Source organism: Orcinus orca, chromosome 3 (assembly GCF_937001465.1).
Source record: "Orcinus orca chromosome 3, mOrcOrc1.1, whole genome shotgun sequence".
Classification (NCBI taxonomy): Eukaryota; Metazoa; Chordata; class Mammalia; order Artiodactyla; family Delphinidae; genus Orcinus; species Orcinus orca.
In genome coordinates this window covers 12,686,670-12,707,903 of record NC_064561.1, presented here as the reverse complement: position 1 = coordinate 12,707,903, position 21,234 = coordinate 12,686,670, and the positions used below count along the sequence as shown (strand labels likewise).

Below are 21,234 nucleotides of genomic sequence, written 5' to 3'. Positions count from 1 at the left end.
GGAGGCGGGCCAGCTGAGCAGCTGCCCCAGAGCCACGGGCCACCTGCAGTGGGAGGCGGTGACTCCAGATCCTTCCTGGTGGTGGCCGCGTGGGAGCCGGGCCCTCCGTGACCATGGTGCCGCCCCCTCAGGTGAGGTGGAGCTGGAGGAATACTACCCGGCCTTCCTGGACATGGTGCGGAGCCTGCTGGAGGGCAGCATCGACCCCACGCAGTATGAGGACACCCTGCGCGAGATGTTCACCATCCACGCCTACGTGGGCTTCACCATGGACAAGCTGGTGCAGAGCATCGCCCGGCAGGTGAGCAGGCGTGGGGCGGGCAAGCGGGCAGCGCCTCCCTGCGAGTCCCTTTCCTTCACTCCTGTGCCTGCGGTTGATCCCGTGCTTGGCACCTTTCCTTTTTTTTCAATTAAGGTAGAATTCTTGTAAAGTAATATTCGCCAGTTTTAAGTGAGCGTTTCAGTGGAATTTAGCACATTCGCGGTGTTGTGCAACCGTCATTTCTGACTAGTTCTAATTTCCATCTTCCCCCAAAGAAACCCTGTCTCCATTAGCAGTCACTCCCCATCCCTCCTCTCCCAGCCCTCTTCTGTCTCTCTGGATCTGCCTGTTCTGGGCATTTCACATAAACAGAATCACATACTATGCGGCCTTTTGTGTCTGGCTTCTTTCCCTCAGCCCAACATTTATAAGGTTCATCCACAATGTAGCGTGTGTCAGTATGTCATCCATTTTTATGGTCAAATAACATTCCGTTGTGTGGATGGACCACATTTTGTTCTTCCGTTCATCCGTTGATGGACACTTGGGTTGTTTCCACCTTTTGGTGGTGGCGACCAGTGCTGCTGTGGATGTGCGTGTGCGAGGATATGTCTGAGCCCCTGTTGAAAAACCTTTCGTGAGGGTTGTTTGGCAACATGTAAAGAAACTGGCCCACTTTTCCTGGCGGGGGAATATCCGTGACGTGCATCAGCATCACCCACAGCTGAATGTCAACAAGAGGAAATTGGTCATAAGTGTATAAACAGCAAAGCCCCAGACAAGTCGGGTGTGGTCCCGGGACGTGGGTCCTGCTTGGTGACCACTCAAGTTGTTGTTCAGCTTGACTTTCATTTCCTGGTTATCAAGTGAGGCTGTTCATCGTAAAGTGGAGAAGAAGCAGAGGAAGGAATAATGTCATTGCTCTGCCACCCAGGTACAGTTACTAGAAACATTTGAAAAATGGCAGTTCCTTCCAGGTTTTACGAATTTCTTATTGAAGTAAAACACATACAGAAAAGTGCCGACTCCTCAGTGTGCAGCTCGGTGGGCCTTCACAGATGGACACCCCACCCGTGTCCACTCCAGCCACCCCCCCATCACGGGCACCCGCTGCTGATTTCTGACACTGGGGTAGAGTCCCTGGCTTTGAAGCTGCATAAACTCAGCGTCTGGCTGCGTCCAGGCAGCGTGATCCTCTGAGATTCCTGTCTGTTGAGATGCCCGTTAGCTCCTTCGTCGTCCACCTGGGAAGGATTCCAGGGACGAGCTCCCATTTGGGCCCTTGGAGCAGCGCTTTGCATCCCCTGTGGGCCATATGTGTGCATGACCTCTGCTCCCCTGGGTGGGGTGCAGGTAGACACAGCCAGCCTTGGGGGGAGGCTTCCAGATTCCTGGCCCACTCTGGGCCTGCCCCGGGGGGCCGGGGCGGGGAGGGCTCTCTCATCTCTCCTGGACCGAGCGAGTCGGCTCCCAACAGGCCACAGCTCTCGGGAAGGCGGCCCCATCTGTAGCACCGGGAGGATTAGACCATATATACTTTGACTCATGCCTTCTTTTAAAAAAAAACTCCTTCTCTCCACAAATGTCTCCTGTAAAACCTGTTTTAAAAGATAAAAGAAGCAATAAAAATGGAGCCGTTTAGTTGGAGCCATAGTGAGGGCAGGACCCCCACGTGTGGCTCACAGGGCCCTTCCACGCAACACCTGTAACCTGCAGCGTCGTATCCACACTCTTTACTTCCTTTTATTTATTTATTTTTTAAAGCAGCATTTCTTATTTTCAGTAACAGCAGCTAATGTTGATTGGGAATGTGCTGGATGTCAGGCACCATATGAGACCCATGTGTGTCCACGCGTCGCTGTGTGCACTCAGCAGAGGGACACACAGCGGAGCCTGAGGCCCTAAGTCTGCAGTAGCCTGTCTGGGCCACAGCTCACACGCAGAGGGGCCGACTCACGCCGGCCTCGGCCTTTTCCAGTCCTTGTCTCATCCTAGGCCTAAAGGTTTTAAGTATGCTCATAGGTATTAAAGGAATCACTTGTGTTTATGACTGAACGCTGGCGGAAGACGATCACTGCTTTTATGATTACCCTCCCCATTTTGGCACACTTTCGTTTGCATCTTTTCTGTGCGTTTCTCACGCCCAGGCAGGGTTTGCTGGTCTGCTCTGGTTGGCTCGGGTTTGCTCTCGTCTGGTTTGGTCTGGTTTGGTCTCGCTTTTGGTCTGGTCAGGTTTGCTAGTTTGCTCTGGTTTAGTCTGGCCTGGTCTGCCCCAGTCTGGTCTGGTTTAGTCTGGTCTAGTTTGCTCTGGTCTGCATGTGGCATGGAAGTCGCCCTGCACAGCCCGTTGGACGCTGGTCTTCACCCCCACCCCGTGGACTTTGCCACACCGTCTCTGGGTGAGGTGGGGGCTCCAGCAGGAGGTGGGAGTGGTGGCTGTGCCTCAGCCCTCCTGGCGGGCACACGCCAGGCACCCACCGGCCCTCCCTCCCCGGCAGCTGCACCACCTCGTGAGCGATGATGTCTGTCTGAAGGTGGTGGAGCTCTACCTGAACGAGAAGAAGCGGGGCGCTGCCGGCGGGAACCTGTCCTCCCGCTGTGTCCGCGCCGCCAGGGAGACCAGCTATCAGTGGAAGGCCGAGCGGTGCATGGCTGACGAGAACTGCTTTAAGGTGAGAGGCCAGCCACGCTCAGCCCCACACAAGGCTGGGGGGAGCACGGCGGGCACCCACGACAGGAGCCCTGTACCGTGTGCTGCTTTCGCTGGGCCTCTGGACGCAGGCCCCGGCCCCAGAGGGCACCACAGGGCCTGTGAGGTGGGAGCCCGGCACGTGGTCCCTCAAGGAAGGATGGGGCTTGGAGGCTGGTGAAGAGGGATCACTGATGACCTTTCGACCTCATCCTCTGCCAGCCTGGGCTGTTCTCGTGGCTTCAGGCTGTTTGTCCCCCTCCTTCCCCAGGTGATGTTCCTCCAGCGCAAAGGGCAGGTGATCATGACCATTGAGCTCCTGGACACCGAGGAAGCCCAGACAGAGGACCCACTAGAGGTGCAGGTGAGGACCGCAGCCCTGTGCTCTGTGCCTTGTACACACCATGGGGGCCAGGGGCAGCCACAGGCAGCATCGTGGGGCTCCCACCACGGGAGCCCATGCACATGCTGGCCGAGCACAGGCCACAAAACGTCCACCAGAGAAGCCTCTGTGCAGGTTGAACGCTCTCCTTGGAAACGCATCAGGAGGTGGGAGTTGCGGAAACCCCGGCTCCTGCCACCTGCTGCCGACACTGTGCCATCCGCCCATAGCCAGCCCAGTCACTCAGACCCCACGGCATGTGGCCGCCGCGCTCCCTGTGCATGGAGCTCAGAGCTCTGGGTGCCCCCTGACCACCAGGAGAAAACCCACCTGGCCCACACGTTGAGGCGCACATTCCGCTTGGTGCCCGCACGCCAGGGAGCAGGGCCCAGAAGCCCAAGCTGCCTTCACAGAGCGGGGGCGCCACCCACCACAGCCTCGGGGGCTCCCTTCACAGCGCCCTCCGCTGGAAACACTCCAAAACAAGGGAGGGGAGGGGCCTGCACACCCGGTCCCTTCCAGAAGTTTCCAGCAAATGTGCTTTTGTTAAGCTTGAGTCTGGAGGAGCCTCGTGCTTTAACAGGGTGGTGAGCAGTTGAAGGATCGCTCGGACGCTGCAGGCCATGTCTGCCCTGGACCTGGTGACCGCTCCAGGCCCCCCCTTTACTCAGCCGCAACTCCTGCCGGTGCTCCCCCTCTTCCTACCTGCTGTCTGTGTCCTGATGTCTGTTCCTGCCCACCCATCCCCCAGAGCCCGCTCTCCTCCGTGTCAGGGGCCTCCTGTTCCACGTGAACTTATCACGTGATGGATACAGGAAAGTCGTTACACAGCAGGGATTTATCCACTTAAGCACGAAATGCCATAAATCATCTGAATAGTGGCCTGGGTGTGCGTCTCCCGCTCCAGCAGAGCCCTTTATCGGGAGCTGCAGTCTGCTGGTCTCTATCACAGTTCAGGGTCCTCGATAGCTGTTATCCTAGTGCTTCGGGAGGGGTGGGGACAAAGTCCCCGGGAGCCTCTGATGACCTGGGCTGCATCTCCCTCTGTCCCCCAAGCACCTGGCTCGGTACGTGGAGCAGTACGTGGGGACCGAGGGTGCGTCCAGCTCGCCCACCGAGGGCTTCCTCCTGAAGCCTGTGTTCCTGCAGAGGTGAGAGGACTTTGGGCCGGGGGGCCTCTCCCACCGTTGCCAGCACCCAGCGTGACGGGGTTTTATTAGTTTTCACGGGATCAAAGGGTTTGGGTGGTGGTTTTCATTGCTTCAGATTGCGTTTCTCCAACCCTGGGAGGTCAGGCATCTTCCCAGTGTTGCTGGGCCACGAGGACCTTCTAGTCTGCAAATCCTCCTCGCCCCCAGGAACCTCAAGAAGTTCCGCAGGTGGCAGTGTGAGCAGGTGCGCGCGCTGCGAGGTGAGGCCAAGAGCTCCTGGAAGCGGCTGGTCGGGGTAGAGAGCGCCTGCAACGTGGACTGCCGCTTCAAACTCAGCACCCACAAGATGATGTTCATCGTGAACTCCGAGGACTACATGTACCGCCGTGGGACGCTCGGCCGGGCCAAGCAGGTGCCCCTCCCTGCCCACATCCCGGGAACCTGGGGGCCAGCCCACGGCTGTCTGGGGTGCCTGGGCCATCCTGATTCTTCTCTCCCCCGCCCCCTGCAGGTGCAGCCCCTGGTCCTGCTGCGCCACCACCAGCACTTCGAGGAGTGGCACAGCCGCTGGCTGGAGGACAACGTGCCGGTGGAGGCAGCCAGCCTGGTGCAGGACTGGCTGATGGGCGAGGAGGACGAGGACCTGGTGCCCTGCAAGACGCTCTGCGAGACGGCTCACGTGCACGGGCTGCCGGTGACCCGCTACCGAGTGCAGTACAGCCGCCGCCCGGCCTCGCCCTGACGCTCCCACACGGGCACCACGACTTGCACTTAGTGCAGTTGCTTCCTCGGCCTGTGTGCCCATCGGGCGTTTTCATGAACAGTGTGAGGGGAGCAGAGCGTCCCCCAGCCTTGCTGCTATGGGCTGTGAGCTCCAGAGAAGGGCGGGTTGTGTCGGCTCTCGGCCCCACGCTGCCATCCCTCTTGGCTTCCCCGCTTCCTTTGGGCCCGTCCTGTGCCAGACGTAAAGCACTCCCCGCACTTGAACTCTAGGGGCTGGAAGGGGGAGAAGCAGTGCACCGCTCAAGGCACAAGTGAGTGCGTTCACATGCCTGCTGGGCTACTCCCGTCACACATGCCAAATCCCCAGGCTTGGGCACCACTGGTCCTTTCCTGCGTATGGTGAAAGTGGGTGGAGAGCCGCGCGAGGGCTCACGTTCGAGGGCTCACGTTCAGGAGGGGTCAGCGTTTGAGGGTCCCTGACGTCGGAGGAGTCGGGCCCAGGTGGACTTGCTTGAAAAGCATGTCCTTCCCAGGCTTCTAGAAACATTTCCCAAGCTGGGCAACAGCCTGCATCTGACAGTTCGGGCATCGGCTTGGCCCAGCGGGTGCCTGCCTGGGGTCCTCAGTCACTTCGGAAGTGAGAAGAGCCCTTTCAGCCAGACTGTTGGGATCCTGCTTTGACATCCAGACAGAGTGGGCAGGCGGCACCAGAACTGGCCAGAAGACCCTGCTCTGGAAAAAAAGAGACTCAAACCCCATGTTGATCCGACAGCTGGACTCTGGGCACGTGAGGGGAGGGGGCCTGGCCTGCCGCACCCGCTGAGCTCGAGTGGTCCCACCCTGGGAGGGCCCTGGGGTGCGGTTGTGTACCTAAGATGGACATTCTAGAAGTATATATATGCACACATATTTATTCCTTTATGCTCTCTTAGTGGTTGTAAGTTCTACAACGGCCAAGTCCCACGGCCTCTCTGGGGGTGACAGCCCTCTTCGTGGACTTCTGCATACCCACCCCAACGCCTCCATTCCGGCAGCCACCCCCCGGGGCGGGTATGGTGTGAGAGGCAAAAGCTTCTGTGCCAAGAATGCCAAGCAGTTTGGGCTAGGAACCAGCCTTTTGAACTTCCGGCACCACGAGAAGCTCTGGCCGGGCCCCTGACACCATCAGCGAGTGGGCTCCACTGACCCGTGGGCCTGGAAGAACCCCCGTGCAGCTGCCTCTGCCAGCCGCAGCCCTTGCCTTCCTGCAGCTGAGCTGTGCCAAACACCCAAGGTTCCGGGAATTGGAGACGTGTTTCTAGAAGTTTACCTGTGGAACTCGAGGTTTGCAAAGCCTGTGACTCCAGGCCTGGGCGATTCCAAGGCCAACCTGTCCCACCTGGGTGTCTCCTCACCCGTGTTTTCTCACGTGTAATCCATGCACTTTGTACGCATCCTTGTTTTATAAGAAGGAAACTTACCAGAATTCCTGAACCAGACCCTCCCGGCAGCCGTCCTCCTCGGGAGCCCGCAGCCCCTCCCGTGCCTCTGCGTGGGCCTGGGGTGCGGGCCGTACCCCACCAAGCCCCCCATCCTGCATGCTTCTAGCGAGCATCTCTTCTGGTTTTGAAGAATTTCTGTTCTGGGGCTTGTACTTCCTTTGCAGCTGTTTTGAATGTAGTTTTCCTTTTCTATTTATTTGCACATTAAAGCTAAAAATTAAATATTGATCTAAAGCTGTGAGGTTCAGTCAGTCATTTCCTGTGAGCAAATCTGGGGGTGACCTCTCACTGCCAGGGGAGTTGGCCTGACCGCAGGGAGTGTCTGCACAGGCGCACCTGGGAGTTCTCAAACCCCATGTGGGGACCCCCCCCCCCACCCTGGCTTCCCTGTGGCTGCGCAACAGGGTCCTGTTCCCCCCCCCCGGGGCATGGCCCCGCCTCCAGGGTGTTTTCTAGAATACGTAAGTCCCTACATACAAGCAAGTTCTGTTCCGAGAGCGCGTTCGCCGAGTCCAATTTGTTCCGAAGTTAGCCTAGGTACCCAACTAACACCATCGGCTATATGGTACTGTACTGTAATAGGTTTATAATACTTTTCATACAAATAATACATAAAAAACAATAAAACATTTTGAACCTTACAGTACAGTCCCTTGAAAAGGACAGTAGTACAGTACAACAGCTGGCATACAGGGCTGGCGTCAAGTGAACGGTGAGAAGGGTTACTGACTGGAGGAGGGAGAGGAGGTGGGAGATGGTAGAGCTGAAGGATCGTCAGCAATAGGAGACGGAGGGCAAGCTGCAATTTCACTCACGCCTGACGCTGATGGAACCCACGTTCGCAACTTGAAGGTTCGTATGTAGGGGACTTGGGTGTGTTCATTCCCAGCTCAGTTTTCGTATTTGCTGGAAATGAGAAGTGTTTCCTTCCAGTGTTGCACATGCAAAACAATTTGAAGACTGCAGCGTTTGCTGTGAGCTTTCTGTGCCTGCCCGCCCGCTTCTGACACCAGGTCCAGAAGCCTACAGATGGCGGGGGATACGGGGTCTCTCCCTCCTCCAGCCCTACAAAACCACCCTCCGTGCTCTCTGGTTCCCCCTCCCAGCTGCCCCCCTGCCCCCTCCTTTCCTCTCACCTCCTGTGTCTTCACCATCATTGGGTCCCCTGAACATCTCCAGGACCCCCTCCTACCAGCCCCACACCTGCCTCCAGGTAAGAGGGAGCCCTCAGCTCTGCTTAGGGTCCTCTTAGCTGCCCCCCACCCCACGAGGCTTTTGCAGCGCAACTGGCCGACCCCCTCCCCTCGCACTCAGTGCCCACTGCCAGGCCTCACCCATTGGGTCCCTGAGCTCAGTTGGCCCTGCCTTCTGCCCAGCCCACCCTGCCTACCTGGCAAGTCCTCTCCCAAGAGTTGTCCCCAACCTTCCCAAGGGGCCACAGCTGCCTTCGAGGGACCCCCCACACACACACACCCCTGGCAGTGCGCAACTCCCCAAAGGGTCAGAGCTCCTGGGGAGTTTGTGACCGAGGCTTGGTGCAGCCCTAGATTTCTCCTGCCGCAAGCTCACATCCGGCCGTGGCCAGGGCCCGCTCTGTGCTCCTAGACTGGCTTTTGTTGGAAGCCCTGGGAGGGCAGGCCTGGGAGGCAGATGGTGGCTGCAGCAGCTCCCAGGAAGGACACCCGGTCCCAGGAGAGCAGACAAGAGGCGTCCCCAGGGACTTCTGTGGCGGGCAGAACTCTTGGCCCCAGGATTCCAGCCCTAGTGGACACCTTCCAGAAGAGCGCCTCCCCTCGAGTGGGCAGTGCCTGTGACTGGGATGAGGTTCCTGGACAAGAGACAGGAGGGAGGGTCTCCGCTGGCCTGAAAGACAGCAGCTCCACGTGGCAGATGAGGACCTGGGCCCTGTGCGTACATAAAGCAGCCCTCATCCTAACGGCCCTGCAGCTCCCCTTCCGGCCTCCTTCAAGTGGTGCGGAGCTGCAGGACCAGGTGGGCTGCCCTCCCCCTCCCTAGCACGGTGGTGGTGGGGGTTGCCTGTGGTGCTTGGGGCAGCAGTGGAGTTGAGGGGCTCAGGTAGAACATTTACTCTGTTCCTAATGAGGTGTTTGCCTTGCTGGGTCTTTGCAAAATAGAACTAGCGCAATGCACCTGATGTCCTCGCTGAGAATGAAGCTGATTGTTCTAAAAAGCAAGTTGACCTAAAATCAGTCTCAGCAGGTCCGTGGCGGGCGTGGGGGTGGGGTGGGGGGGTAGAACTGGTAGCGGTGGGACTGGTGGGGATGCAACGTGCCCAGAAAGAGCCTGCAGGGATGGGGGGTGATGAGCATGCCATACCTCCAGCCCTGCTGGAGGCTCTCCAGAACCTTCTCCATGCAGCCCTGTGTGCGGGAGCTCCAGCCCACAGGACAGGTGAGCAGACTCAGATTTGGAGTTCCAGGGATGAAGCATAGGGCCTCTGTGGTTGGGAGGGCTGGACCTCAAACCTTGGTGCCCGGCAAGTCGGGGGTCACAGCACCCACCTCTCATTCTGGTCCGAGGGTTAATGTCCCTGGCCGCAGGCCGAGGCCCAGCCCGGGAATGAGGGGAGATCCGGGCACATTTGCAGGTGCCCATCTGGCTTCAAAGTACAACATAAAGAAAACACAATTTCCACAAAGATGGCCATCCCGAGAAGCATTGCCTCGGAAGGACTTGAGGGGCTGAGTCATCAGTGACCTCCATCTTCTAGTGGAGACGGTGAGGCAGGAAGGGGCAGCCAGGGAGGACAGGCTTGGGGGAGGGGGCTTGGAGGGTCCAGATGAGGCTGGAGGATGAGGAGTCCCAGGACTAGCCACTGGCTTAGGTCTGTTTGTCGTTTTTTTCACTTATTTATTTATTTATTTGTTTTATTTATTTTTTTGCAGTACGCGGGCCTCTCACTGTTGTGGCCTCTCCCGTTGCGGAGCACAGGCTCAGCGGCCATGGCCATGCCATGCATGTGGGATCTTCCCGGGGCACGAACCCGTGTCCCCTGCATCGGCAGCTGCGCCACTAGGGAAGCCCTTTCACTTATTTAAATTGTGGTAAAATACACGTAACACAATTTACCACATGACCATTTTAAGTGTACAGTTCAGTGACATAACGTACACCCACGTTGGGAATTCCCTGGTGGTCCAGTGGTTAGGACTCGGCGCTTTCGCTGCTGACAGCGTGGGTTCGATCCCTGGTTGGGGAACTAGGATCGCACAAGCTTTGCAGCGCAGCCATGAGTAAATGAGTAAATAAATAAAAAGTACATCCACGTGGTTGTATAACCATGCCCACCATGCATCTCCAGACTCTGTTCCTCTTCCCAAACCGAAACTCTATCTTCAACTAAACACTAACTCCCCACCCCTAGCCCCTGGCAACCACCCTTCTGCTTCTTTCAGTCTCTGTGCATGTGGCCACTCTAGGGACTTCATATAAGTGGAATCATACAGTCTTTGTCCTTTGGTGACTGCCTTATTTCACTCAGCACAGTGTCTTCAAGGTTCATCCATGTTGTAGCCTGTGTCAGAATTTCCTTCCTTTTAAAGCTACTATTATGCCTTTTTTGAAACATGAGTTTTAACGGAAAGTGACGCACGGCACGGAAAATTCCAATAGCACAAAAAAAGCTCACAGAGAAGAGTAGGTGCCCGTGTCCCTCCCCCCGAAGGCAGCTGCCCCCAGCGTCCCCCGGGAGGTATTCACGTGGCTTGTCATCCGATTGGAAACAGCGGCCCGGCACCTCCACGGCTGTTTCCGCGGCGGCAGGGGTGGGGGGGGTTGTTTATGGCCCCCTCCCCCCGCCCCGCTGCCGGAAATTTCCCCGTACAGACGTCTTCCTGAGCGTTTCCCCGTACAGACCCACCATAAATTCCTAGACGCGGAATTCCTGAGTCAAACCACCCGCCTCACGCTCCAGTCTGCCCTATCCCTGGCAGGGAAGAGCTGCCGGGCCCAGCTTCCCGTGAACAGAGTCCCTGCTCTCTCCTGGAGGGCGGCAAGGGGTCCCCATCCCCGTTTTCCTGTGCGCTGAGGGCACCATCATCATCACTGGTCACGTGTGCTGTGAGGCGTAGGTGTGGGATGAATTTGTCATTGGTGCTGGTGGAAACTGCTCAGAAATGAGGGAGAGGTTCCTGGCTGAGACCCCTGCCCTGACTGGGGCTCTCCAGGCCTCGATCCCTGCCGACCAACCCTGGGGCTGGGGGGGCAGGGACCTCGGCATCTCGGCCTCTGGCTACACTGACTCTGTCCAGGACTGCTCGGTCATTTCCTGGCTGGTTCCCGTGTCCCCGAGTGTGTGGCTAGATTAGGGTTCGCCATACCAGGACACGGCTGCCTCTGACCCCCTCTCCCACCCCTAGTTCATTTCTTCTTCCCTGACCCCCACTGCCCCCTTGGGGTCCATCTGCTCCCAGACATTGCCCCCACCACTGTGACCCAGGCCTGACCTCACAGAGACCGAGCACCCCCAGTGCAGGGCTCCCCCAGGGTAGGACGGTGTAGCTGCTCTGAGGTCCGGAGGGGGGATCGTATTCAGGACGGAGGAGTACCCTCCCCTCTGGGTGGGACGTGGAGAGGTCTGAGGGGTGAGGACCCCAATGGAAGGTGGTTCAGGGGGCTCTCTGGGCTGGCTGGGCCACCCCCTCTGGCTCATGTACGGCTGTGGCCCCTGGTCACACCTGGGACCCCAGGCTGAGCGTGGGGTCAGGACCAGAGCAGAAGCGGCTTTGAAAACTGGGCACCCCCCAGAGGGGGCTGCAGCCACGCTCCCCTAAGACCCCCAGGACAGCACATGCTCAGCATCGGGGGTTCTGGCTGAGAACCAAGACCTCCTCAGCAGGCTCACAAGGCCTGCCCCTCTCTGCGCCTGCCGGGGGACCTGTGCTGGGGCGTGGGTGAGGCTGCATATGGCAGGGTAACCGCCACAGAGGGCCAGGGGCATCTGGGGGGGTCTGCTCACCTGCTCTGGCCTCTGATTTGGGGTCCTGCCTGCCAGAGCCGGGGGTGGGGTTTGGGAGGAGGGGGCTTCAGGAAGGGCCAAGCGTTCCTGATGGATGGAGGGGAGCATGGCACAGGGGGCTGGGCTGTCATGAGGATGGGGCCGAGATGTGATTGGCCAGCAAGAAGGGGCCACTTGGCCTACAGAGGCTGGATGGGGACTGCAGCCTGGCGCCTCCTCTCCCATCTTACTGGCCCAGCACCTAGACCCCAAGTAACTCCAGCTGCCAGGCCTCCTCAGGCCAGGCTTTGGGCCTCCCACGGGCTCATGGGGGCAGGGACCGGTTTATCTCACCAGACCTTGTCCCCTCCTCCGCCGGCACTCAGGAAGCTGGGGGCGGGGGTAGGGGGGTCCGGCCAGGCAGGAAGCCTGAGGTCAGCCGGCCACAGCCCAGAGTAGCCGGCACCCAGCACCGGCAACATGTGGGCTCTCCTGATGCTGTGGCCCCTAGCACTGGGGTTCAGCCTGGATGACACTCAGACCCCCATTATCTACGACGACGATGGGGGCAGCACGGAGAGAGGTGATGGTGAGTGACCTCGGGCCCTGCCTTGGGACTGGGGGGGTGCCCAGAGCCGGTGAAGGGGAGACAGGGAACAGGGGTGGGGCTTCTCCAGCCCAGCCCTGAGTCCACAGGGCTGGGGGTTTCCATGTCCAGCTCTGTCCCACCAGCCCAGGGGCTCCTGAGAGCTGGGGGCTAGATCTACAGTTTCTCAGGGGCCTCGCCATCCAGCTGCGGAACCAGGTGAGGGGCTAGGGGTGGGGGGGTGACTCCTGGCCTCTCAGCGCTTCTATCCCCTTTCCCTCCGGGCCTCTCTCCCCCAGATAGCACGCCGGGGCCCCACCCGCGCAGCTTCCCTGGCCAGCCCTGTGCCAATGACAGCAACACTCTGGAGGTCCCGGGCAGCTCTCGGGCACTGCTGCTAGGCTGGGTGCCCACGAGACTGGTGCCCGCGCTCTACGGGCTGGCCCTGGCAGTGGGGCTGCCCGCCAATGGCCTGGCGCTGTGGGTGCTGGCCACACGGGTGCCACAACTGCCATCCACGGTGCTGCTGATGAACTTGGCGGTGGCTGACCTGCTGCTGGCCCTGGCGCTGCCGCCACGCATCACCTACCACCTGCGGGGCCAGCGCTGGCCCTTCGGCGAGGCCGCCTGCCGCCTGGACACGGCCGCGCTCTATGGTCACATGTACGGCTCCGTGCTGCTACTGGCCGCCATCAGCCTGGACCGCTACCTGGCCGTGGTGCACCCGCTGCGGGCCCGCACCCTGCGAGGCCAGCGCCTGGCCATCGGGCTCTGTGTCACAGCCTGGCTGGCGGCAGCCGCCCTGGCGCTGCCCCTGGCGCTGCAGCAGCAGACCTTCCGGCTGTCGCGTTCGGACCACGTGCTCTGCCACGACGTGCTGCCCGTCGGTGCCCAGGCCTCCTACTGGCGGCCCGCCTTCCTCTGCCTGGCGGTGCTCGGCTGCTTCCTGCCGCTGCTGGCCATGCTGCTGAGTTACGGGGCCACCCTGCGCACGCTGGCGGCTGGCGGCCGGCGTTACAGCCACGCGCTGAGGCTGACCGCGCTGGTGCTGACCTCGGCCGTGGCCCTCTTTGCGCCCAGCAACGTGCTGCTGCTCCTGCACTACTCAAACCCGGACCCTGATGCCTGGGGGGACCTGTACGCCGCCTACCTGCCCAGCCTGGCGCTCAGCACCCTCAACAGCTGTGTAGACCCCTTCATCTACTACTACGTGTCGGCCGAGTTCAGGAGCAAGGTGCAGGAAGTGATGCTTCGCCGGGCGCCCGGTACCGCAACAGCCTCCAGGGAGGGGTGCAGCCCGGCGACCTGCACCCGGTCCTCCTCGTTTGTGTGACAGCCCCTCCACAGGCCGGACAAACAGGAAGGGGGTTGCACTGGGTTGAATAGGGTCCCCTCCCAATTCATGTCCACCGAGAACCTCCAAAAGTAAGCTTATTTGGAAATAAGGTCATTGCAGGTGTAATTAGTTAGGATGAGGTCACACTAGAGTAGGGCGGGCCCAAAATCCCATGTGACTGGTGTCCTTACAAGAAGAGGACACAGAGACACACAGGGAAGCCCATGTGACCACGGAGGCAGAGATGGGGTGATATGGCCACAAGCCAAGGGATGCCACAGACTGCTGGCAGCCACCAGAAGAAGCCAGGAGACCAGCCTGGGACAGATGCTCCCTCAGAGCCCCCAAAAGGAGCCAACCCTGCCCACCTTTATCTCAGACTTCTGGCCTCCAGAACTGTCAGAGAATAAATTTCTGTTGTTTTAAGCCACCTGGTACGTGGTACTTGCCTACGGCAGCCCCAGGAAACTAAGATGAGCATTAAATGCAGGTTCCCAGGCCCAGCCAGCTCGCCTGTGTCCGTGTCCAAGGTGTGGACAAGGCGAAGCTGATGCTGCCTTGGACCTGCAGCAGGTCCCCACCCAGGAGGAGGCTCGGGCCCCCTCCCCGCTTGTGGCCCAGGCGGCTGGGAGCCCCGTTGGCGGTCCTCGTTCCCAGGATGGGCCTTAGTGTTCTGGGGCACCTCCTGAGCACTGGAGACCTCTACTCTGCTCCCCAAAGCCTGGTGCAACCCATCACTGGGAGCCACAGGGCTCAGCCTCCTACTGTCACCCTGGCTGCAAGACGTCACCTCCTCCTGCTTTCCCTTGGTCTGATCCCTCTTCTCAGGTAACTCCCCCATGGACTGGGCGGGTGGAGCAATGCGAGGATTCACAGTGTACACCCAGGGTGTACACCCAGGGTCAGGGGGCTGCAGCGTTGCAGAACCCACCCCCAGCCAGCTGAAGGCTGCTCTGAATCAAGTCGGGGGCACCACGTGGGGAAGGGCAGCCGTAGCCCCAGACACACATACACACACACCCTGCCGCTCCCCACCCCAGAAGGCAACACAGTGTCCGGAGCCACTGAGGCATCCGCTGTGGGAGTACACAAGCCCTCTCCAGAGGCAGAGGGGAATGGGTGCCATTCCTGGGCTCCCCATCAAGTTCATATGTCTCTGGTCTGGGGAAGAGTGAGCCGGAAGCCCCAGGACGGACACACACACACACACACACACACACACACACAAGCCCGCGCGCACACGCTCTCCCACGTAAAAGTGAACCTGGGGCTGTGTGAATAAAGTCAACGAAGAATATCATGTCAATAGCCTGGTGTGATGATGTGCTAGAGTCTTCCAAGATGTTACCACTGGGGGAGGCTGGGTAAAGGGTAGCCAGGACCTCTCTGTATTGGTCTGATTTCTTACAAGTGCATGGGAGTCTACGATTACCCTGGGATGCAAGTGTTCCAAAGCCTCACCCTGCTCTGAAAGGCTGGGCTGTAGATGAAGGAATGGAGGTGAGGGGCCGGAAGGGAGCTGGGCTCCAGCGCTTAAAGCTGCCTCTCAGCCTCCCCTGCCCGCAGGAGGCCCAAGTCTGTCAGGGACTCTATGGAAATGAGCTTTTATTACACCAGCAGCCTCTACGGCAAGTGGCAACAGGGCCTCGGCAATGGCGCTGTAACCTTGCAGGATGGCAGGGGTCAGGAGCGTGGAAAGTGGCCGGTGCTGCACGACGGGGACCCACAGGCTGGGCAGCCCCCTCAGGGTCTCCGTGCTGTCCAGAGATGAGCAGTGTCGGCTGAAATAAATTACCACCGTGGAGGCGGAAGACAGGAGAATGCAGGAGGGGGCATGGAGAGCCGGGAGGCAGGTCTGAGCACACGGCTTCGGTAGGTCCAGAGCTGGGACACCCTCCGTGGCTGCTAGGAGCGGGACAATCTTCCAGTGGCTGCTAGGAGCGGGACAATCTTCCAGGCGGGGCATTGGAAGATCAGGGGTTCACAGGTCGAGGTCAGGAAGTGGGCAGATGAAGGGGCACCTGTCTGGAGCCCAGGACTTTCTCTGCAGAGAAAGTGGTGGTGCTGTCGAGGCTAAACATTCAGGGACCCCTGGGTTGAGGCAGGGGTACAGGGACTGTGACAGTTCTGGGATAGTTTGGGGTTTGGGTCCGGGGGTTCAGCAGTCCAGGCAGTCATTATGCAGAAAAGCAGCCTGGTTCGTTTCTAAGTTGCTGACGCTACATCCTTGATTTGGCCAGAGTCGTGCCCCCTCAGAAACAGGTCTTTGGCTACGAGTCCTTCCCAGAAATGTCCCTCCTCCGGGGAGCAGAACGTCAGGCTGTGGGAGCTGCTCTGGCCACCCAGCTGCAGGGTGACTTGTGCTCCAGCTGCAGCTGGCGGGGAGGGGGGCACCTCCAGCCACCTCGCTGACCATCCTTCTTGTTGAGGTGGGGACTGGGCCCCCAGGAGGCCCACCATCATCTCTGATGGTCTGTTTATCGAGTTCGTTTGGAAGCAGGGGTCACCCGGGCAGGGTCCAGCAGCCCCCAGACAGTCAAGTCTCCTGTCAGCGACCCTCTTCCGGTGGGGCGAAATCACAGCCACATCACGTCTTCCTGCTCGGAGCTTTATGAAGAGAAGCCACTCTGACTGATGGGGAGAGAAGCCGAAAAATGCCTGTGGGCTGCCAGGCCTGGCGGGGGCGGGACTGCGGACCACTCCCTAAACCCGCCTCCAAGTGGCTCGGCCTGGCTGCCTCCGTCCACTGGGACATGAGCGCCCCACCTGGAGCCGGGGTTGGGGCGACATGGTCCAGCAGGGCCCCTCAGGACCCCGCCCATCCCCACCAGGCCACAGTGATGGGATGGGGCCTTCACTTCTGGTAAGAATGAGCGCAGCATGCAAGGGACCACTGACCAAATAGAAGACGTATCTGTGGAACTCAATCAGCTATGAAAAGGGAGGAACTACTGACACAACACCATGGATGGACAGCAAGGGAACTCTGTTGAGTGAGAAAAAGCCAATCTCAAAAGGTTACATACCCCACAATTCTGTTTACAAAGCATCCCTGAAATGGCAAAAGTATAGAGCAGGAGAACAAATGAATGGTTGAAGGGGGGGGCCGGAAATCAAGGTGGGTGTGGCTATAAGCCTGCAGCTAAAGGGATCCTTGAGGTGATGGGCTGTCCTGTATCTTGACTGTGGTCATGATTACACAAATCTACACGTGGGGGAAAATTGCAGACTCAATTGCAAATGAGTGCATGTAAAAGTGGTGAAATAGGAGTAAGACGGGTAGATTGCATTGATGTCAATTTCCTGGTGTTACACTGTAACTTGAGTTCTGGGAGATGTTACCACTGGGGGGAACTGGATGAAGGGCACCTAAGGTCTCTCTGTTATTTCTTCCAACTGCATGTGAACCTATGGTACCTCAAATTTAGAAGTTTAATAAAAATCTTCCCCTGCAAAAGGAAAATAAAAGCAGACCTCTCTCAGAAGACACTGGACAGGGTGGGCAACACTTGGGCGACTTTAAAGTTATACATATGATAATTATTAGCATGAGAGATGGGAGGGGACAACACATGGACAGAAATGGCTTCAGAGTTGCTACATTTTGCTGAAGGTGGTTACAATACTCCCACCAAGTAGACTGTGAAAAATTTAAAGATGAATAGTCTTATCCCCAGAGTTACCGCTAAAAAAATAATGCTAAAACAACAATAACTGAATCAAAATGCAATTCTAAAAGATATTCAAAAGAGGGCATGGAAGGAGAAACACAGGGGGGCAAAACAAAATTAGTGCAACAGTAACCCTAAACCCAGCCCTATCGATAATTATATTATATGCATGTGAACTAAACCCAGTGCCTGGTGCAAGATGACACACCCCTAAATCTCTGGGACTTTGGTTGGTGCTGGGAAAAACTTTCCTACTGGGTTTGCTGAGTGGGGATGTAAACCAGCCTTTGCCACCAGCATGGGGTGGAGAGACCCTTGCCACCCAGGAAGGCAGGGCTCTGAGGCCCGCCAGTGCAGCCAGCCTCCAGGACCTGGCACTTACCTGAGCTGATAGATCAACCTGTTGTTTAAACCTCTTGAGTTGAGTTTGTTCAACCCAAAAGATTTGCCTCGTCCAGGAAGTCTGCCCAGCAGCCCCTTCCCAGCCTCACCCCACAGGGCTCTCTGGTCTCCTGACCATTTCCTCCATCCTTCCTTCAGGGGAGACAAAGATTCTCTACCTAACCAAACTCCACCTGGGCTCCTCTGAGCTCTTTTTCACTTCGGTCTCAAATTCTAGGCTTCCATGTTCATCTCAGCACTGCCCAACTGTAGCAAGAATCTGCTAATATGTCAGTTTAGCCAGAAACCCCCCCCTCCACCGTACTGATCACCCTTGATATCTGATTGGGTTCCTCGTCCTCCACCATCCACCCCCCGCCCCCTGTAATTTCTCATCACCCTGGCCTACCTTCAGCAACAATCAGGTGCAGTCGGTTTAGCTAGAATATCCCCCCTTCACCCCTGATGTTTCCTCCTAGTAACTTTCCATCCACTGACTGCCACCCCCCACTCCTTGGCTATAAATTCCCACTTTTTCTTCTTTTATTATTAGGAGTTAGTTACAATCTCTATCCCCACTGCAAGACTCCATAGTGCTCCCCCTTGAAAAATATATTCCTTGCGTCATGAATAATTTCTTCTTTAACAGGGGTCCCAGGCCCAGGGGGTCTCAGGGACAGGTCTGTCCTGGGGTCCAGTCCTTGGGAGGGTTCACTAAGCTCACGCTACACATGCAGGCTGCTCTTCTATGTGTACCTGGGTGGATGGGGGTCAAGGGAGAACAGATCCCCCACCTCATCCCCTGAAATCCTACAGCAGGCTGACCCCTCCATCAGTCACTCCCACTCCCTGCCAGGTTCCAGGGCCAGTGGAGGGAGGTTGGGGGCAGGCCCAGCTCTCACCTGTCCTCTGCTTCCCCGTCCAAGTCCACCACCTCATGGCCGGCTGCCACGTGCCCCGCGTCCAGGGGACCCAGGTCATAGTCATAGCTGTACAAAGCAGAGGCTGGTGTCGGCTGCTCTGGAAGGAAGGAGGACTGAGTCGGTAGGGAAGGCACTAGAGGGAGAGGATCTGGATGACCAACAGCCCAGGGGGCCTGAGGGGAGGAGATCTGTGGCCCAGAGCAACAGATAGGAGGTGAGGTCACAAGGTGGGGAAGCGGACACAGAAATCAGAGACGAGGAGACGCAGGAAAGCACAAAGTTGGGGTGGGGCTGGGGAGAGACTGACCAAGACTGAGGAGATGCAAAGGGACCCAGATGCAAAGAGAAGAAGATGGAGCGATACATTCTGGGACAAGGTGGGGTCCCCGAGGCGGGACGTGGGTGGATCCTCACCAAGGGCACAGCGGCCAGGGGGCGCGGGTTCCAATCTCACACGTTCGCGGCAGGCAGCCTCCTGGAGGTGGCAGGTGCTGGCATAGACGACGCCGTCGGAGCCACATACCGGGTCCCTGCTGGTGGTGCAGTCGCGCGCGCAGCCGCAGCGCGTGATCTTCGTCCCCTCCTCCGGGATGGCAGCGGGACCTGCCTCGCCAGGGGACCAGCCTGGCGGGCGAGGCGAAATGGGCAGGCCCCGGGAACTCCACCCCCCAACTTGATCCCTGCCTCCACCTGGGCCTGGGGTTGGGGAGAAGTCCCTGGGGTCCGGACCACACTCCACAGCGTGGAGACAGTTCCTAGGAAGCCCCGACCTGGTAGAATTTCACGCAAGTATTTGCCTAGCGTTTACCAAAATAAAATTTAAAAAGAAAACTTTTATGTTCATTGCAGCTCTACTTACAATAGCCAGGACATGGAAGCAACCTAAGTGTCCATTGACAGATGAATGAATAAAGAAGATGTGGCACATATATACAGTGGAACATTACTCAGCCATAAAAAGAAACGAAACTGAGTTATCTATAGTGAGGTGGATGGATCTGGAATCTGTCATACAGAGTGACGTAAGTCAGAAAGAGAAGAACAAATACCATATGCTAACACATATATATGGAATCTAAAAAAAAAAAATTGATTCTGAAGAACCTAGGGGCAGGACAGGAATAAAGACACAGACCTACTAGAGAATGGACTTGAGGATATGGGGAGGGGGAAGGGTAAGCTGGGACGAAGTGAGAGAGTGGCATGGACATATATACACTACCAAATGTAAAACGGATTACTAGTGGGAAGCAGCCACATAGCACAGGGAGATCAGCTCAGTGCTTTGTGACCACCTAGATGGGTGGGTTAGGGAGGGTGGGAGGGAGATGCAAGAGGGAGGAGACATGGGGATATATGTATACGTACAGCTGATTCATTTTATTATATAGCAGAAACTAACACACCATTGTAAAGCAACTATATTCCAATAAAGATGTTAATAAATAAATAAGAAAAAGAAAACTTTTAAAAGCAATCTAAACTCATTTCAAGAAGTCTGGAAAATAAAGAAAAAGGTCCCGAGGGAACCCTAGCCCGTCCTGCGTCCTTTTCTGTGGCCGATTGGGGCCCCCGGCCTGGGTCCCGACACCCTTTGGCTTGTGCGGAAGCGGAGGCAAGGGCTCTCCTTTGGGCCGCCCGCTTCTACACCCGCCCCCTCATACCCCCCTAGGCCCCGCCCCTCCTCACTGCCCACCCCCCGCGCCCCGCTAAGCCCCGCCTCCTTCTCACTGCCTGCCCACTCTGCTCAACCCCAAGCCCCTCCGCTCAGGCAGCGCGCCCTTGACCGTGCCGGGTCCTCCTGCCTTTACCACGCCCTCCTCTGCCGCGGGTGGGGTCGGGGTGGCGGGTGGTCGGAAGGGGCAATGGCCCCGCGCACTTACCGGGGCCCTGGGCCAAGGAACGCTCCACCTCGTTGCACGCAGGCCCAGCGCACAGCTCCCGGGCGAGGGGACTGCGCGAGCTGACGTTGTAGAAGCGAGTGGCCTCGAAGGCTGAGGGACCAGGGGAGAAGGGTGACCAAGTGATGGATGACAGGGTGAGGGACTGAGCTAGAGTTGTGGGTGTTGGGCGCGGACCTACCAGGCTCGTAGTAGTCGTACACAGAGATGGGCAGCGCCGACGTCCTGCCCACGACGTGCTGGCGGAGCGCCCGGAACCTCACGCACGTCAAACACTCGCTGGGGATCTGCGGGGGCAGCGGGCAGGCTCAGGCTCGGCCGGGGCCACTAGGGCCAGAGACTGACCTCCGGCCTCTGTGCTCTGTGACGCCGCAAAATGTGGGCCCAGAACTGGCTGATTTCGGGATGCCCAGGAGGCGTGAAACAGAAACGTGATCCCATTTTAATTTTGTGGGTCCTTCCATCCCACTTGGGAAAAACATCTCAGCTGGCCTTTCATCCCCCACTCCCCCCATGGCAGGTGCCCTCCCTCCTTGTGTGTGTGTGTGTGTGTGTGTGTGTGTGTGTGTGTGTGTGGACATTGACAAACTTGTGCAACCACTATCCATCTGCAGAATATTTCCGTCACCTCAAAAGGAAACCCTATCCCCATTTGCACTCCCCATCCCCCCAACTCCTGGCAACCACCGATCTGCTTTCTGTCTCTTCACTCCGCATGTTTTTGAGGTTCAAACTATCACTGCTTCATTCCTTTTGATGCCCGAATACTATTCCATACCCCTCCCAACTTT

The 21,234-nt window shown here is 58.0% G+C and overlaps 3 protein-coding genes across 4 annotated transcripts in view; 2 read left to right on the top strand and 1 right to left on the bottom strand.

The window, feature by feature from the left end:
* Positions 1-6,922, top strand: part of SIN3B (SIN3 transcription regulator family member B) — a 37,709-nt gene extending 30,787 nt beyond the window's left edge. For both annotated transcript variants that reach the window (XM_004277593.4, XM_033401518.2), the window contains 6 exons: positions 132-301; positions 2,761-2,934; positions 3,223-3,315; positions 4,390-4,484; positions 4,692-4,896; positions 4,996-6,922. In XM_004277593.4, coding sequence (XP_004277641.1) covers positions 132-301; positions 2,761-2,934; positions 3,223-3,315; positions 4,390-4,484; positions 4,692-4,896; positions 4,996-5,226 — 968 coding nt within the window. In that variant the 3' untranslated portion in view covers positions 5,227-6,922. The remainder of the gene's footprint in view (positions 1-131; positions 302-2,760; positions 2,935-3,222; positions 3,316-4,389; positions 4,485-4,691; positions 4,897-4,995) is intronic.
* Positions 6,923-12,097: 5,175 nt separating this feature from the next.
* F2RL3 (F2R like thrombin or trypsin receptor 3) lies at positions 12,098-13,990 on the top strand. Its single transcript, XM_004277592.2, has 2 exons — positions 12,098-12,234; positions 12,531-13,990. The coding sequence occupies exons 1-2, from the start codon at positions 12,126-12,128 to the stop codon at positions 13,562-13,564; spliced, it is 1,143 nt and encodes a 380-aa protein (XP_004277640.1). The 5' UTR covers positions 12,098-12,125; the 3' UTR covers positions 13,565-13,990.
* A 1,510-nt stretch (positions 13,991-15,500) lies between these two features.
* The window catches only part of CPAMD8 (C3 and PZP like alpha-2-macroglobulin domain containing 8), a 98,545-nt gene continuing 92,811 nt past the window's right edge, over positions 15,501-21,234 (bottom strand). Inside the window, exons 38-42 of the mRNA XM_049708264.1 lie at positions 20,625-20,730; positions 20,426-20,536; positions 18,957-19,166; positions 18,522-18,639; positions 15,501-17,772 (exon numbers count right to left, since the gene is read on the bottom strand). Of these exons, the coding sequence (XP_049564221.1) occupies positions 17,670-17,772; positions 18,522-18,639; positions 18,957-19,166; positions 20,426-20,536; positions 20,625-20,730 (648 nt within the window). The 3' untranslated portion in view covers positions 15,501-17,669. The remainder of the gene's footprint in view (positions 17,773-18,521; positions 18,640-18,956; positions 19,167-20,425; positions 20,537-20,624; positions 20,731-21,234) is intronic.

Coding starts and splice junctions, on each gene's coding strand:
- F2RL3 (XM_004277592.2), top strand. CDS start 12,126: ATGTGGGCTCTCCTGATGCTGTGGCCCCTAGCACTGGGGTTCAGCCTG. Junction 12,235..12,530: donor CAGCACGGAGAGAGGTGATG/GTGAGTGACCTC, acceptor TCTCTCCCCCAG/ATAGCACGCCGGGGCCCCAC.